General features: G+C 39.7%; 3 protein-coding genes across 10 annotated transcripts in view; 1 reads left to right on the forward strand and 2 right to left on the reverse strand.

Annotated features, from left to right (window-relative positions):
- The window catches only part of crym (crystallin, mu), a 4,881-nt gene extending 1,506 nt beyond the window's left edge, over positions 1 to 3,375 (forward strand). The window contains exons 2-8 of one of the 2 annotated variants that reach the window (XM_057358390.1): positions 146 to 296; positions 818 to 880; positions 955 to 1,056; positions 1,142 to 1,325; positions 1,396 to 1,517; positions 2,017 to 2,101; positions 3,186 to 3,375. In XM_057358390.1, coding sequence (XP_057214373.1) covers positions 146 to 296; positions 818 to 880; positions 955 to 1,056; positions 1,142 to 1,325; positions 1,396 to 1,517; positions 2,017 to 2,101; positions 3,186 to 3,250 — 772 coding nt within the window. In that variant the 3' untranslated portion in view covers positions 3,251 to 3,375. The remainder of the gene's footprint in view (positions 1 to 145; positions 297 to 817; positions 881 to 954; positions 1,057 to 1,141; positions 1,326 to 1,395; positions 1,518 to 2,016; positions 2,102 to 3,185) is intronic. The other variant, XM_057358392.1, reaches the window with a different exon arrangement.
- Positions 3,376 to 3,518: 143 nt separating this feature from the next.
- Positions 3,519 to 6,863, reverse strand: rac1a (Rac family small GTPase 1a). The gene is made up of 6 exons (XM_057358393.1): positions 6,568 to 6,863; positions 6,246 to 6,317; positions 5,895 to 6,012; positions 5,332 to 5,394; positions 4,858 to 5,017; positions 3,519 to 4,611 (listed from the first exon to the last, which is right to left on the reverse strand). Exons 1-6 carry the CDS (start codon positions 6,600 to 6,602, stop codon positions 4,481 to 4,483), a joined length of 579 nt encoding a protein of 192 aa, XP_057214376.1. The 5' UTR covers positions 6,603 to 6,863; the 3' UTR covers positions 3,519 to 4,480.
- Positions 6,864 to 11,281: 4,418 nt separating this feature from the next.
- sun1a (Sad1 and UNC84 domain containing 1a) overlaps positions 11,282 to 17,500 on the reverse strand; it is a 26,967-nt gene continuing 20,748 nt past the window's right edge. For 5 of the 7 annotated variants that reach the window (XM_057359310.1, XM_057359311.1, XM_057359309.1 and 2 more), the window contains 12 exons: positions 17,452 to 17,500; positions 17,195 to 17,298; positions 16,579 to 16,848; positions 16,409 to 16,504; positions 15,049 to 15,116; positions 13,308 to 13,452; positions 12,849 to 13,112; positions 12,676 to 12,760; positions 12,470 to 12,585; positions 12,221 to 12,388; positions 11,878 to 11,970; positions 11,282 to 11,772 (listed from right to left, as the gene is read on the reverse strand). The exon at positions 17,452 to 17,500 is cut by the window's right edge and continues 7 nt beyond it. In XM_057359310.1, the coding sequence (XP_057215293.1) occupies positions 11,629 to 11,772; positions 11,878 to 11,970; positions 12,221 to 12,388; positions 12,470 to 12,585; positions 12,676 to 12,760; positions 12,849 to 13,112; positions 13,308 to 13,452; positions 15,049 to 15,116; positions 16,409 to 16,504; positions 16,579 to 16,848; positions 17,195 to 17,298; positions 17,452 to 17,500 (1,602 nt within the window). In that variant the 3' untranslated portion in view covers positions 11,282 to 11,628. The remainder of the gene's footprint in view (positions 11,773 to 11,877; positions 11,971 to 12,220; positions 12,389 to 12,469; positions 12,586 to 12,675; positions 12,761 to 12,848; positions 13,113 to 13,307; positions 13,453 to 15,048; positions 15,117 to 16,408; positions 16,505 to 16,578; positions 16,849 to 17,194; positions 17,299 to 17,451) is intronic. The other 2 variants (XM_057359313.1, XM_057359315.1) reach the window with 1 other exon arrangement.

Below are 17,500 nucleotides of genomic sequence, written 5' to 3' on the forward strand. Positions count from 1 at the left end.
AGTCTCTCTCTCTCTCTCTCTCTCTCTCTCTCTCTCTCTCTCTCTCTCTCTCTCTCTCTCTCTCTCTCTCTCTCTCTCTCTCTCTCTCTCTCTCTCTCTCTCTCTCCGTCGATCAGTGACAGTTGTTTCATTTTTTCTTCGTCAGTTTTTTAGGTCTCATGCCGGTTTATATGGCCGATGAGGGAGTTTTGTGTACGAAACTCGTGACTTTCTACAATCGAGCAGAGAACTGCACTTCACCGTCAACTCAGGCCACAGTGTTGCTGTTTGATCCCGAGCGCGGTCACGTGACTGCGGTGAGTTACGCCCACCCGTGTAACGTCATGACGTCACGTCCTGCGCACAATCACACGTAATGATTGCGCAATAATAGGTGTTTTTTAACGGTACTGATCCAACAAAAATTACTTGACATCTATCTGACAAATGTTTTTATGCCGTAACGACATGTAACATAAACTCCACGTGTCGGGGCAATGGCCGGTTTCACAGACACGGCTGAGCTTAATGCCTCAGTTGAACGAAGATATTTATGTCGCTTTTATAAAAATGCCTTAAAAGAATACACTTCTGGTGTGCATCTCGACACAAACAATGGCGCTGATATATTTGAAGATTTTTCTGGGCAAGTTATGTTCAGCACATTCATTTTAATCTGGGACTCTTGTCTGTTATACTCTATACTTGGTTACTCTACAGTATATGTCTGTGTTTTACAGTGCAGGAGTTTCTGTCATCATAACAACAAATCAATGAAGAATCTGTCTGTCTGAAAAGAAGCATGTCTATGCACCAACCGTGTTTGTTTGTGTGACAGATGATGAATGGAGAAGCGATCACCGCCATAAGAACCGCTGCAGTGTCGGCTATATCTGCTCAAGTAAGTTCATGTCAAGCACATCCTAACATCATCAAACATGACACGTGTGGAGGTGAGTCTGTGTGTCTCTCCAGCTGTTAAAACCAGCCGTGTCAGACGTGTTGTGCATCCTCGGCTCAGGACAACAAGCAAGAAGTCATTACGATGTCTTCACAAAGATCTTCAAGTTCAAAGAGGTGACGTGTGAAAAGTGCAAACACGTCCACGTGAGCTTCATATCACCCGTGTTTATTTGAACACCCAGCGTTGTGTTTCTTTCAGGTGCGTGTGTGGAGCAGAAGAAGAGAAATGGCCGAGCGGTTTGTAGAAGATCTTGAAGAGCCGGTTGTAGTTTGTTGTTCAGTGAGAGAGGCGGTGAGCGGGGCTGATGTTATAGTCACTGTCACAGGTGCCACTGAACCCATACTGGGTGCTGAATGGATCAAATCAGGTGCACACATCGCAGGTCAGTCACAACACAACACAACAACACAACACTGATCCGGCACATTTCACCTCGTGTTGTTTTCTAACAGCGGTCGGTGCGTGTCGTCCAGACTGGAGAGAATTAGATGATGTGTTGATGAGAGAAGCGCTGGTGTATGTGGACAGTAGAGACGGAGCTCACGCCGAGTCAGGAGACATCATCCTGTCTGGAGTACGTACTTCAACAACATGTCCTCCTCTGAAAACACAATCCGTTCATGCCTATGTCAAACCATCAAACAACATTTTAGTCAATAAATGTTGGTGACAGTGAATATGAGAGGAACACCTGCTTTAAAGGGATAGTTCACCCAAAAATGGAAATTCTGTCATCATTTGCTCATCCTATTGTCATTTTGACTTTCTTTCTTCCGAAGAACACAAAAGAAGAATGTTGATAACCGAGCAGCGGTGGCACCCATTGACTTCTATTGTATGGACACAAAGCCAATGCAAGCCAATGGCTGCCATCCCTGTGTGTTTGGTCAACAACATTAAAAAAAAATACTGCATCTTCTTTTGTGTTCTGCGGAAGAAAGAAAGTCATACATGTTTGACATGACAAGAGGGAGAGGAAATGATGACAGAATTTCCATTTTTGGGTGAACTATCCCTTTCGTGGCCTCGTCTTCACTCAAACATGAACGTGATGTGATGTTTTATTTCTGCAGGCTCAGGTTTTCGGGGAGCTCGGTGAGGTTATAAATGGATCTGTTCCTGCTCCGCGTGAGAAGACCACTGTGTTCAAGTCATTGGGTAACATGTTTTTCCACAAACTAAGAATGAGAAGAAAAAAGCATTCTCAGCACTTTGAAGAATCTCTCATCGGTTTGGCAGATTGCGTCTGTAAATACAGCGATGTTTGTGTTCTGCTCCTCCAAGAGATATGAAGAAACATTTGTCAGTTCTCCAGCACTCACTGTTGATGTTTACTCAAAATTTGTACACATCATTTCTGACATTACATTAAATTATAGTTCAACACAAACTTCAATTGCTCCAAAACTCAGCCGCCCGGATAATCACTAGAACCTCCTCTTTCGATCATATCACTCCTGTTCTTCAGCATCTTCCTGTTAAATACAGAGTAGACTACAAGATTCTGCTTCTCACTTTTAAAGCTCTTCATAACTCTGCGCCACCATATCTACACCCCGAAGCGTAATCTCAGATCTTCTTCATCCGTTTCCCTCGTCGTACCTTGTGTTCGTTTAGCCACTGTGGGGTCTAGGGCATTCAGTTATGCTGCTCCTAATCTTTGGAATACGCTTCCGCAATCTATCAGGGAAAGTGACTGATTACTTTTAAATCACGTCTTAAAACTTGTTTGCTTTATAGCTTTTTTCTAATCAATTTTAAATTGTGTTATACTTTTGGTTTTGTTGAATTGTTCATTATTTTACTATACGGTGTACTTGAGTGCCCTGAAAGGCACCTTAAAATGTATTATTATTAATTGCAAAAAGAAAGTTTCAAATTAAAATGTCCAAAGTCATGTTTTTATTGTGCAGTTAAGTTATATCCATCAAACTGCCATTGGGTCATTTTGATAAGGATATAATAACAAAAAATAAATGGCTAACACGCAATAAAAACATCATTTTTAAAAACGGAGTTATGTTTTTGCACACTCTTCATTTACAAATTCATTAGAAAAGCATACGTGAAAGAGATTTTTTTTAACGGGATCACAAATTAATCTTATGACAAGTATTCTGATGTTGCAGTTGAATGACTTACTGGATATTGACAATTATAAAATGAAGTTTGAGCCGTCATCTTAAAAACGTGTGACTATATTTTCTGTGTCACTGATGATCATCTCATGTGTTTAATGCAGGTATGGGACTACAGGACGCTGTCGCAGCTAAACTGGTGTTTGACAAATGGAAAAGTGAACAGTGATGGACCGAATGATGCATTTCATCAATGACTGACAGCGTAACACAATGTGTTTACTCTTTACACACTCTGTAATCTGTAAGAAATAAACAACACTACATTATAACAATGATTTTTTTTGTGATTTATGGTGTGTCCCAAGCGCTCGTGACAGGACAGCGTCATCCACAGGAAACACACATCTGTACGTTTATCTTTCTCACATTCAGTGTGAAGAGAACAAGTGCTCGTCTGCTTGAAATAAAGGACAGAGGCAAATGGTTTTAGATTCAGTTTCTATTTCAGACATTGAGGTTAATACATTGTAGCTTTAGTGGTGACCATAAAGGCATGAATAAAGCATTTCAACTGCTATTGTTACACAAAGAAATCAAACAATCTATCTGGTAAATTACAAATGTTTCCCTTCAATCGTATTGAAAACCAATTAGAAATGAAATACTCTTGATGTCTAACTACAAACCGTTTATATATCTCTGGAATCTTCTACACTTAACACAGTGTTCACGAGTAGAGGAGAGGAATCCTGCACTCAATACAGACTACAAATATTTCAGACACTGCTCACCAAAAATGCAGAATTGTGATGAGCTGTTAGGCACCGATACATGTGTAGTCTAAACCCAATACTGAGGGACTGAAATGAATGAAACACTGCTTCAACACAATGAACATTCACATACTGTAGTGTCCTGTGTGATAGATACTGACCGTTAGCGCGTGCATCTCAACTCCACTGGTTTCTAATTTAACTACACCAATTGTGTAGCGTGGGAAGTATAGCAAAAGATGGGCTTTGTTAAGCTTGGCATTATATAAATCTGATAGTGTTAGCACATTAAAATCCATTACTTGGGTTTAATTTTTGGCAATAATTCACTTTCTACAAAAATGCAAAATGTAAACAATATCTGGGCTCACAAAGAAGAAAATGAAAAGAGTATTTAGTTTGATCATGTCAAACAAGAGGAAAAGAAAGTGTGTGTTTAGAAGGCAGCGGGAGGTTCTTAGTGTATGGAGGGAAACTAGTAAGGAAGCCACTCGCTGTTTCTCAGAAGTAAAAAGTAGCGTTTGTGTAATCACGATGCAAGAGAGAAATATCAGTTTTGTCTTCCTCAACACACATTTCCCATCATTCCCCTGTGCTGTTCTCTCAGGTGAAGCTCAGATCGCAGCTGCGGTGTGTGTGTGTGTGTGTGTGTGTGTGTGTGTGTGTGTGTGTGTGCAGTCAATTCAGAGAATTAAACACTTTCTCTTCCTCTTCTTGACCGGAGGTGGACACAGGACCGCACGGATGGCTTCATCAAACACCGTCTTAAGGCCTCGCTGTGTTAAAGCTGAACACTCCAGATACTTCACAGCTCCTGTGTTCACAACACAACACAGGGAGGAATTCCTCATATATTCAGTATGTATTAGTGATGATCATGATGGTGAAGTTAACCAATGTTGTATAATCCCAATGTTGTACAAAAATGAATGCGGGTGAAACTACATAATACTGATGAGAAAAACCAAATCACTTTTTTCAGTATCAAAGATACTGCATATCATGAAAAGCTGCACACTGTAAAGATCACAGATGCAGATATTAAAGAACAGCTGCTCACCTATTTCTTTGGCCATGGCGAGGCCCTGAGGATAAGTGATAGGAGTGAGCTTCTTCTCTTTCAACTTCTCAATGGTGTCTTTGTCATCTCTCAGATCCAGTTTAGTCCCAACCAGAATGATGGGAGTGTTGGGACAATGGTGTCTGACCTCTGGGTACCACTGTTGAGAGACAGTTAACAGCTTAAAACCCCCTTAATTTCTCCCGCAGAGAGTTTAGTTCTAGTTCTGTGAAGTATAATAAAAGAAACATCACAACACTGACGAGTTTACAGACGGCCGATGCTGGACAGACACACAGGATCGGACAGAGTTTGTGTGTCTGCTGTTTTACAGAAGTGTTATTTTTACTGACTGAACGCACGCGACACATTTGCTCAATCTGACTAAAGTCCAGCCAGACAGACTATTCTTAGTTCCGTCTCAGTCTCCGCTGTCATTTAAAACACAGAATCTGCTGTAAAGTTTCGTCTCACCTTTGCACGGACATTCTCAAACGATGCTGGACTCACAAGAGAGAAACAGATCAGAAATACATCCTAAAAACAAGAACAACAGTGAGTTGATCATTCATTCATCACACAGTGAAAAGACTTGTGCAAGTGTATAGTACAGCGTTGACTGAAGAGATCATTCACACAGAGAGAGAGAGATTGGTGTTTGACACAAGTGAGCCATTCACCCCCTTAACACATCATCAACGAGCAATCATTCATCTAATCATTGTGATCAAACTCATTCTAACATGACACGTCCAACATTCATACTATAATAATAATTCTACTAGCAACATACAATGACATAACACTGTCGATGTTATTATCTTTATCCTAGAAGGAGAATCAGATAATAGATGCAGTAGAGCATAGAAATCAAAACGGCATGTGCCTGATTTATTCTCCTCTATTTCCTGCATTACACATCTTAACTCTATTCGCTAAGAATGGCCGTTTGGTTGAAATGAGACATTTTAAGAGATAAATACGGCAACCGTGTTTGGTTTAGCTGTATCTTTCAGCTCTGTATAGTACAAGTGTACCGTCTGAGGGTAGGAAAGTGGTCGAAGCCTGTCGTAATCCTCCTGTCCTGCTGTATCCCATAAACCCAGATTCACCGGCTTCCCATCAACCATCACATTGGCAGAATAATTGTCAAACCTGCAGGAAAAGAAATCGTGGTTTGAATACTGGTGTGTAGAGATTCTACATCAAACACAAACATGCTTCTGACACGATATTCTCCAGTCAAACAGTCCATCAGAAATGAATTCTGATGGTGATCAATGAGTGTAAGAGCTTAAATCAGGGTGAATTTTGTGAAGCACGTGCTGAAAGATTGAACCCGACATGTGTTGTGATTGGAAGAGAATGTTGTGCGGAGGTTCTCTTACACAGTAGGGATGTATTCTCCAGGGAAAGCATTAGTGGTGTAACTGATCAGGAGACAGGTCTTTCCCACGGCCCTGAAACACATTTATACAAGCACAACTTTAAAACTGTGTGCGCGCGACACACAGCAGCATCGAACAACAAACACTTCCAATAACTAAAAGAACCCTGTTGTGTCCTATATGATTTATAACGTGTGTTCGGACTGTTCACAGCTCGTGTAGAGTCAGTCAGATGGGAGTCAATGCGTGTTAAATCGGTCATCGTGAAACTTCCACTAAAGTTGACAAATCACAAACCGATAAAAGAGTGAAGTAAACTCACCCGTCCCCGACCACCACACACTTTATGGCCTGCATCTGTGTTCACTCTCAGCGCAGTGCTCGCGGACTAAAGAAAGAAATGCACAACTCAACACACGGCGACAAAACACGAGCGACAGAGCGATTAAACGCGACACAACACGACGAATTTCAGCTAAAGTCGACCGAGTAAAGTTATGTGAACGAGCGCATTCCTGCGCATTTACTGCTCCACTTAAACAAACAGCCACCACCCAAAAAAATCTCAGATCCCGGCCAGCGCACGCAGGCGCGCGCACGTCCAGTCCCTAACAATGCACGAGCGCGCGCTCACACGCACTGCTGCCCCTAGAGGACGGGAAGAACAACGCACGATAAAACAACACCCGACACGCCTTCGCTGTAGATTTAACACACGTTACTCGGTGGAACGATTCATTGTCATCCTGAAAAAACGAAGAAATCCTATGGAGGACCGGAAGAGTCGTGTGTAAAGTAATAAAGCATTTCATGGTTTAATAAGTAATTCTACAATAAAAATAGGCATTAATACATTTGTTTACGACTTCATTTATTTATCCAAATATAAATAGGCGAATTGATAAAGTCATTCATTATTTAACGTTTTAACGGGCAATAAAAAGCGCGATTATAAAATAATGACTAAATGAAATATTAATCCATCAATAAATACTTCAAATTAAAAAGGGAATTTAAAAAACAACATAAAACACTCAATAAGTACATCGTTTTAAAGTGCATTAATTAATTCCTAAATAAATAGTGGAATTTCAAAATGTATTTGAAAATGCGATTTAAAAAGAGGAATAAATAATTGGATTTACAAATTAAACTACTTTAATCAGTCATTTAAAAGGCGATTTCTTTTACCATTTGCATTTCCACGCTGCCTTTCCTTTTCCGATATGCTATTCGATTAGCTTAGTCTTTTAGCCTCTCCATTTAGCATTTCCCTGACACTTTGACGGGTATGGAGGACTAAACCTGCAAAAATTATAAATAAATAAATGTATAAATAAATAAATATATAAACGAATAAATGTAATAATATGAAAATAAATAAAGGAATGAATGGTTTGATAAAACAAAATAATTCGTTTTAGCTATTATTGATCTTAGCTTTAACTTTTCTTTTCATTTTTTAAATTGATTTACTATTTTTTGTGTCCATTTTTTAATTATTTTTTATTATTATTTATTTTTAGATTATTTTATTTATCATTTCCTTTTATTTTTACATTTATTTATTTATACGTTTATTTATTTTTATATTTATTTATTATCGCATGTATTTATTTCCACTTTTATTTATTTATTCTTGAATTTATTCTTACATTTCTGTGTCTTGTATGATAATTAGATGGGTTGGTCTTGCCTACTATTGGTTCAGCGTAGATTGAAGCGTTTGATCGATTACTCTTGACTTGTTTTGGACTAACGTCACGTCACTCACTGATCGTTTGCTTCGTGTATAACGTTAAGTAACTATGGCGGGCGCACAATTAGCTAGAGAGTTACAGCATTTAACCAATGAAGTCGATAACCATGCATCAAATGACTGTGTGTCATTTAGATTAGGTGCGCTTATTGATGATTTATTACAGATTGACGGCGAGATAAATGACAAAATTCTTCAAAATCTGTGCGAGTCAGGGGGTGCTAAGGTGGTGACCAAGTTCCGGTTACAGGTCCTCTACCAAAGAGGTGCATGAACGACCTCAGCAGATTCGTCGATTCTGAAAGCACAAGACGACTTGATATTAAGATGTCTAATAAACACAGACTTTCTTGTTACATGATTTTGACATTCTTGTTAAGATTGCAAATTATTGGTATGATCGCCCGTAACGGCTGAAGCGAGGTGAAAAATAAATAGAGCGATTTGACACGGGATTCGTGCCCATGCAATAAAGCGAGGCAGTGTGTCACTACGGTAACAATCACACTAAGCTCTTTCGCAATGCTAGCTGCTGCAGATCTTTGCAATAATATCAAGATGTCACACAACAATATGCAGCTGGATGAATCAAGGGAATATGCCCGTTTTAACTTGTGACCTTTGTGTTATTTATCTCTTATGGAATGTAGTTTACGAGTACCGTTTAGTAACCACGTCTTTTTAGAAGGAATGGTTTCCATTTGATGGCCCCTGTAGTGAAAGAACGATGCTCATTACTACCGTGTTAACTTGTGACTTAAGTTCACTATGTCTCAATTCATTTACATTATGTTACATCATGTTACATTAAATCTTTACGCTTTTTCTAACCGAAAGGCTGCTTATAACTATCACTTTGACAAAGCGTTAGCTTGCGACTTCGGTTTACAAGCTCATCTGTGTAGTTAAACCTTATTACATTTTGTGCTTTATGATTTTCACCAGTTGAACTGTAACGCCACCATAGCATAGCACCCTCTGACTCGCACAGACTTTGAATGTGCTGCAAAGAGGCTAACAACCGAGGGAGAACTTTGTCATTTATCTCGCCGTCAATCTGTAATAAATCATCAATAAGTGCATCTAATCTGAATGACACATAGTCATTTGATGCATGGTTATCGACTTCATTGGCTAAATGCTGTAACTCTCTAGCTAATTGTGCGCACGCCATAGTTACTTAACGTTATACACGAAGCAAACGATCAGTGAGTGACGTGACGTTAGTCCAAAACAAGTCAAGAGTAATCGATCAAACGCTTCAATCTACGCTGAACCAATAGTAGGCAAGACCAACCCATCTAATTATCATACAAGACACAGAAAAGTAAGAATAAATACAAGAATAAATAAATAAAAGTGGAAATAAATACATGCGATAATAAATAAATATAAAAATAAATAAACGTATAAATAAATAAATGTAAAAATAAAAGGAAATGATAAATAAAATAATCTAAAAATAAATAATAATAATAATAAAATATAATTAAAAAATGGACACAAAAAATAATAAATCAATTAAAAAAATTAAAAGAAAAGTTAAAGCTAAGATCAATAATAGCTAAAACGAATTATTTTGTTTTATCAAACCATTCATTCCTTTATTTATTTTCATATTATTACATTTATTCGTTTATATATTTATTTATTTACACATTTATTTATAATTTTGCAGGTTTAGTCCTCCATAGACGGGGTCCTTGCATTGGTAAAACAATGCAAATGAGCTATGGCGAGAGAGATGTAACAAGCTCTCTGATTGGCTAGTTCCTTGTACGTCATGTTCAGAGGTATGTTAGCTGAGCAATGGAGAAGAGGATAGACTTGTTGTTGACTGCGCGTGTAACCAGCGCGTGCTTTTTCTCTAACAGAAACCATAGAAAAGGAAACATTCACACTGCACGTGGAAGCAGCAGATGCTAGTGTGTACTGTCTATGTGTGAGGGCAGGACTAAAAAGTGACCCAGGACATCTTCTCCAAGAGCAGAGCCCCACACACCCCGTCGCGTTGCGGTCCCCCGGTCCGCTCATGAGCCGTGGCCCACCGGTGCTGAGGGAAACAACTGCATCATGCTGCCAGTCGAAGGCCATCTTTAAGAACGGGCTGAAAACACGTCTCTTCCGTCAGCACCTGACCGATCAGTTCTGACTTCTTTCTCTATATGTGACCCTGGACAACAAAACCAGTCTTATGGGTCAATTTTTCGAAATTGAGATTTTTACATAATCTGAAAGCTGAATAAATAAACTTTCTATTGATATATGAGTTGTTAGAATAGGACAATATCTGGCTGAGATACAACCGTTTAAAACTCTGGAATCTGAGAGCGCAAAAAAATCAAAATATTGAGAAAATCGCCTTTGAAGTTGTTAATCAGGGTCACTGTGGCAGACCATCCACTCACAAAAATAAAGTTTTTATATATTTAAGGTATGAAATTTACAAAATATCTCCATGGAACATGATCTTTACTTAATATCCTAATGATTTTTGGCATAAAAGAAAAATCGATAATTTTGACCCACACAATGTATTTTTGTCTTTTACTAAAAATGTTCCCATGCTACTTAAGACTGGTTTTGTGATCCAGGGTCACATATATAAAAAAGAAACCTTGAAAACCTTCGCTCTGTACACTGTAGTAGGCTTTGTGAGACATGTTTTATTGCACTTGTGCTTGTTGTTGTCCTAATGCTGACCCAACTTGTAAGTCGCTTTGGATAAAAGCGTCTGCTAAATGACTGAATGTAAATGTAACTACACCAACTGCGTCTTCTCTTCAGGTGTTTGACTTTCATATGTGAATCCTTTAGTTCAAGTTGCGTCACAAATATTGACTTCTGTTTCCTCATGTTTTGTTGCATCTCATTCAAGAAATACTGCTTTGGGTTTCTTATCCTGACACGTTCATCTGTCTGGCTCTATACTATATATTAGTCTTTCATTAAAGCAACTTTTCATTGGTAAGAATGTTGATTGATGATATCTGTATTTATATTTCTCTATGCTACAGTCAGTATGCCGATCACAAGATCTTTCTAGACAGAAATACTGTCCAGATACCTTTGATGGGAATCCTTTTTAAATGGAAGATTACTGTTGGGGAGTTGGATTTCCACACACAAACTGCAAACTTTGTTTTGGAGACGTGTGACACTAGTCTGTTGTGGAGCGGGCTGAAACTTTTCAGAAATGACTGTACAGACCTATACACAGTAATGATATGAAAGCAAAACATTTTTAAATAAAAACAAAAAATAGAATTTTATTTGAAAAGCCAACCTGTAAAGATCACACGGCATTACAAAATTATTTGCACGAAGCATTACAAAAATACACAATCAGTGTTGCTTTGGACAGAAACAAATATGATGTCTAGTCGTTCTTAAATAAAGCACATGTCAGCCATCAAAACAACATATACACCCCCAACACAAACAAATAAATAATCACGCAAAACTGACAAGATTTACATTTCTGTCTAAAATACATTCTTCTGGTTTGTGTCATTCAGAGTTTCACGGATGCATTTAGTTTGAGCTGTCTCAGTTTAAAAGTAAAGAAGCACAATAATCATCAAGAAGAGAAAAGAGAACGTCATAACCCTGATGTGGAGATGTTCAGATGTCGTCAGCCGTATCGTCTTCAGATTCATCCACCAGCTCACCGTGAACTCTGAAGCGGTACATACACGTGAACTCCACATTACCCCAGTTAGACAGCACACGCACTTCTATGAGCTGAAAACCTCTCGTGACCTCCTCCTGAGGAACAACACACATTCACACGCTTACAAAACTAAACACGCAGCAGCGGCGTGTGCACTGGACACATGTGACTTTATGACTCTGTGTTTGTGTGATACTTACAGTGACTGAGAAGGTCTGAAGAGCATCTCCATCTTCTTGATAAGTGAACTGACCGAGCATCTGTCCTTCCTCCTGCCACTCATCATCTAAACCCTTCAACACAACACACATCAAATCATTCTTCTGTTTCTCTGTCACGTGTGCCGATTACTGACATGACGCATCACAACCTGGAAATGTCCAATCCACCTTCAAGTCATGAACATTTCTAGAGCAAATGTGGAGAATAATGACAAAGCCTAAAGTCTCTGTCACCTACTGTATATAAAAATGCTGTAATGCAGTAATCACAGATGTCTGTTTTGAGGTGAAAATGTGCGGCTTGAATTCTGGATGAACTTACATACACACTGAAGTCTCGAGGAGCGCTCTCGATGTTACCGGTGGGTGAGAGAGATTTAGGGATGTGCTCCAGAGAAAAAGCTGTTGGCACGATCCTCATGGACAAACCAATCACCAGATATCCAGAAGAGCCTTTAAACGCCCAGCAGTTCCCGGGATGAACGTCCGGCTGCAGGGATGAACGGAGCAATGAAATGAAAGCAGTCTGTACACGACGATGATGATAATACCAACAGAAAGATTGTCAGACCTGTATGACAGCACGAGGAGACTGAGAGAAATACCACAGCGGAATACCAAACAAACTCATCAGAGCGGTTTTAGTTTCGAAAGATTCTGAACATCGTGTGCTTATAATGCTGCCACCTACAAACACACAGATCAGTGATGAAACAAGAGAACAGTACAGCTGAACCGAGCACATTTGATGAGTTGAGAGAGATCAGAGTATAATACCTCCAGACTCCAGCGCATAATCCACCAGACCGGTGCGGTCTTCAGAGTAGAGCTTCAGAGCGTTTTCCACAATCATCTCCACATGCTAACACAATTCAGACACAAACTCGCTGTTAGAATGACGAATGACACACACTTGACATCAGTTACGTGATGATGATGATGAAACTCACGTCTTCAGTGAGTCCCGTCTCTCCGGCGGCGTGCAGCACAGTTCTGCTGATGGTCTCTGCTGACGGTGACTCACCCTCCTCTATCTGAAGAGACAGATTACCCAAAATGCTCTTCTCCAGGACTCGGAGAGAATCCTGAAGCTCTGTGGTGCTCACAAACTGATCTGAGAGCCACTGCACGAGAGACTCGGGGAGATCCACATCATTAGCTTTATCGCTGCCGTACAACAGAGACTTGACCTCCTTCTCCACCTGATCTGACACCTGCACATGAGCACACGAAACACTCACATACACATAACTCACAAATACACACGTCAACTTCAACAAATTCGTCAATGATCATGACACAACGCATTATACACTCTAAACACACTCACACACTGATGCCTTTCTTTTTGTCTCAGACAATTACAGGTTTATTTGTGTTTTAAAAACAACAGATGAGAAGAGACTCACAGAGTTCTGAAGGACATCCAGCTGATCACATCGATCTTTGCATCCCATCAGCCCCTGAATATTAACTTTGATGAGATCCAGTTCATCCTCCAGTCTCTTCACCTCCGCCAACACAACATCACTGGAGCCGCTGTCAGACTCATCACTGAACACAACACAACATCACTGAACACAACACAACATAACATCACTGGAGCCGCTGTCAGACTCATCACTGAACACAACACAACATCACTGAACACAACACAACACAACATCACTGGAGCCGCTGTCAGACTCATCACTGAACACAACACAACATCACTGAACACAACACAACACAACATCACTGGAGCCGCTGTCAGACTCATCACTGAACACAACACAACATCACTGAACACAACACAACACAACATCACTGGAGCCGCTGTCAGACTCATCACTGAACACAACACAACATCACTGAACACAACACAACACAACATCACTGGAGCCGCTGTCAGACTCATCACTGAACACAACACAACATCACTGAACACAACACAACACAACATCACTGGAGCCGCTGTCAGACTCATCACTGAACACAACACAACATCACTGAACACAACACAACACAACATCACTGGAGCCGCTGTCAGACTCATCACTGAACACAACACAACATCACTGAACACAACACAACACAACATCACTGGAGCCGCTGTCAGACTCATCACTGAACACAACACAACATCACTGAACACAACACAACACAACATCACTGAACACAACACAACACAACATCACTGAACACAACACAACACATCATCACTGAACACAACACAACACAACATCACTGAACACAACACAACATCACTGAACACAACACATGTGCCACATGAGAGGAAATATATAAATAGTCACTGTCGGGCGGAAACCGTCCAAATGTCCAAATTTGGTCAATTTCATATTTTTTCACAAATCGATGCTATTGGTCAGTCCCCATGTGGGTCTGTTATTTTTACAAATTATTAACCAATCTAAAGTGTTGAAAATAGCTTGAGAGCAAATCTCTTAACTCCATTGGACACTTCAACTGTCTGAGAAGTCTCGTAACTCCACCTCTTCTTCACTCCGCGGGAGCTTCTCGGCATTACGTCTCCTGATTGAAAGTCTTTTAGACAATAACGAGTGAAAATAGTTAGGTTAGATACATCTGAGTAGGTCTGTTAAAAATCGATAGCTGTAATGCTTCGGTGCAGAAGGAAGCCCGTGAGCCACGAAGGTAAGTTTGCGAGCAGATTCGGCTAATTTCCGCCTATTAGACAGCCTAGTCAGCTCATCGTTTTTTGTATTACATCACTTATAGTTCTTAAACCTTTAAAATAGTGTTTAGGAAGATGTATGTAACCACAGTCGTTAGCTTTGGTTAACGATTGAAGCCTTTTCTCTTGTCAAGAGGCTCAACGCGACCGCCGACTTTATTTGCATGCAGATTAATTTCCGCCTATATTAGACAGCCTGTTTAACGTTTTTAGGGCTGCAGCTATCGATTATTTTAGTAATCGAGTATTCTACTGATTTTCCATCGATTAATCGGGTATTCGATAATAAGTACGTTTTCTTTATTAAAGAGCAATACTAAATAAACAAGAGACAATAAGACAGGTCTCTTATTTAATATGTGTTTTAGAGAAATTTATATTTCTGTGGATCTAGAATAACATTAATAAGAGTAACAGTAATGTTGATGATTTCTCTGGATGTTAGGAGATATAACCTGTCAGGATTCGGTGTGTCAGGAATCTTCTTCTTCTTCAGCAGCTGCTCCTGTCTCCTCTGAAGCTCCTAAATAAAACACAGATAACATCACTGTATGCTCTTCTCATATGACTGTGTGTGACAGTAGAACCCCATTCACACAGCCCACTGATCCCAGAAAATTGCCAAAAAATTGCCAGAGTGCCTTCTGTGTGAACACAAACGCATCCCGGATAGATCCGAAAAGTGATTTCATAAAGGGGACCTAGTAACATTAACGGGATCAGTTAACTCCCCATGTTGGTGACATTTGTAACTGTTTGCAAAAAAAACTTACTGTAGCTCATGGTTGAAAAAACATTATTATTATTCATTATTTCATATGCTCATTATTTAATTTTCACATTTTAAACAAAATATAGAAGAAGTTAATATTTCTACTTTTTTAAAAAACGTTTTTCCTTTTTTATTTTGTGAAATGAAAGTTTTTCCATTTTCCGTTTTTTATTTGAAAACGGATATGGAATGAACGGAAGATACCCTGATTTCATATACCGACCTAAGTGTTTATTTATGTTTTTATAGCATTATGTGCAATATGCTTTAGGCCCAATTAACGGGTTTTTCATGCGATCTGCGTGATCTTGTTCTGAAATGGTTACAAAATCTAAATGCTACAAAACCTTTCTCAAAGTTTGTTTTAAAAAACGATAAACTCATTTTTAAACTCACATACATCATATTACTGATAAATTATTATACCGTGCCTTTTGTATTGCATTAGGCTATGTTGCAAAAATACTGGCTAATTTTAACTTCGCAGCATTCCGTTATATTTTTTCATTAAGGCTTTGTAAATTTGCACTGAACAAGTCTGAGCAACTTGCCTTTATTTGATTTCATTTGACATTTTATATTTAGCTTAATCTCGTTGGGCTCGTTGCGTTCTTGTGCCTCTTCGTTGTTCTGCATTTACCAATAAAAACATAAATAAAAAAGTTTGTTTTAAAATTGACGTCTTTGTCATTTGCAAAATGCAACAATATATGCTACAGAATAATCACCAAAAAAGAGAGATTATTTAGGCCTATTCGGCACGAAATAAAGGAAGGCAGTAATAACAACTAATTGCGTTATTTAGCCACCTAAAAACACCGCAAGGAAGTATCTTTCACCATGATCAAGCCTATTTTCACGACAAACAAATAATGCACATAACATGACATTGCAGTAATTACGTCACGTGTCTTTACTGGATGTGTGTGAACGCACGCACAGATTCCAGAAAACCACTGGCAGTGAGAATGAAGAAAATCTAACGATCCCGGGACACGTTTTCCAGGATCTGTGTGTGAAAATGGCTTAGATGTGTGTAATACCTCAGTTTTGCGTGCTAACGTCTGCAGAAGAGCTTCAGCTTCAGCCAGTCGAGTGTTCTCTGACGGGTCTTCTCTCATGTTTCTCTCATCATGATTCTGTTCAGATCAAACGCGTGTGTCAATCACAGCTCTAAACACAGACTCATTTAAACCTGGCCTGTGGCTCTCACTTGTTGTGTTTTCTTGCTGTGTTTTTCCACCTCTCCCTTCAGATAGCTGAATCTCTCCTCCAGCATGTCTCCGATCCATTTGGCCATACTCTCTCTGTCTGTGTGTCTGTGAAACTCCAAACGCAGCGTGTTATACAGACTGAGAACTTCAGTGTGCTGTTCATCCTGTCGGAGTAAACCGCCAGCCACTCGATCCCACAGCTGAGCCAAACTCTCCTCCAGACGCGTGAATCTCTCCACTTCCACTGAAGACATCACCACTGACGCCCGCTACAACACACACACACACACACACACACACACACACACACACACACACACACACACACACACACACACACACACACACACACACACACACACACACACACACACACACACACACACACACACACACACACACACACACACACACACACACACACACACACACACACGTCAACACACTACACTTATACTTGTCTAGATATCACTTTCACGTGTCAAAAAAAATGTCACACAATATGACAGGTCTCTCAAACAGAAATGACTCTTAATGTTTCATAATGTAAAGCAGCGGTCTCATTTGATAATCATGTGACAGTCAAAGCACATTTATAAAGCTGAAGTACACAACCTGAGGGTTCATGTCAGCAGGAGTTTGTCTGTCTCTGGTCTGAGTGTGGTGAGAGACCGAAGAGAACAGAGCCAAAAGTCCCGCCGGACCCCAGTACCACACAGCTGTGAACACACACACACGCACGCACGCACGCACGCACACACACACACACGAACAGGCCCGCGCGCACACACAGACACACACAAATCAGTTTTCTTTGAACATATCATCATTCATGAGTCACTTCATTGTGTTCGTTTGCTCGAACAACTCACCGAGAAGCAGAAGAAAAGGTACAATAAACAAGAGTTTTGAAAGCATAGG

The sequence above is a fragment of the Triplophysa rosa genome, linkage group LG18, assembly GCF_024868665.1.
Source record: "Triplophysa rosa linkage group LG18, Trosa_1v2, whole genome shotgun sequence".
Taxonomy (NCBI): Eukaryota; Metazoa; Chordata; class Actinopteri; order Cypriniformes; family Nemacheilidae; genus Triplophysa; species Triplophysa rosa.

Excerpts from the sequence above, each read along its gene's own strand:
- rac1a (XM_057358393.1), bottom strand. The coding sequence starts at position 6,602 with ATGCAGGCCATAAAGTGTGTGGTGGTCGGGGACGG. Across the intron at positions 6,013-6,245 it reads GGAGAATACATCCCTACTGT|GTTTGACAATTATTCTGCCA; the intron begins GTAAGAGAACCT and ends CTTTTCCTGCAG. Across the intron at positions 5,018-5,331 it reads TTGAGAATGTCCGTGCAAAG|TGGTACCCAGAGGTCAGACA; the intron begins GTGAGACGAAAC and ends GTCTCTCAACAG.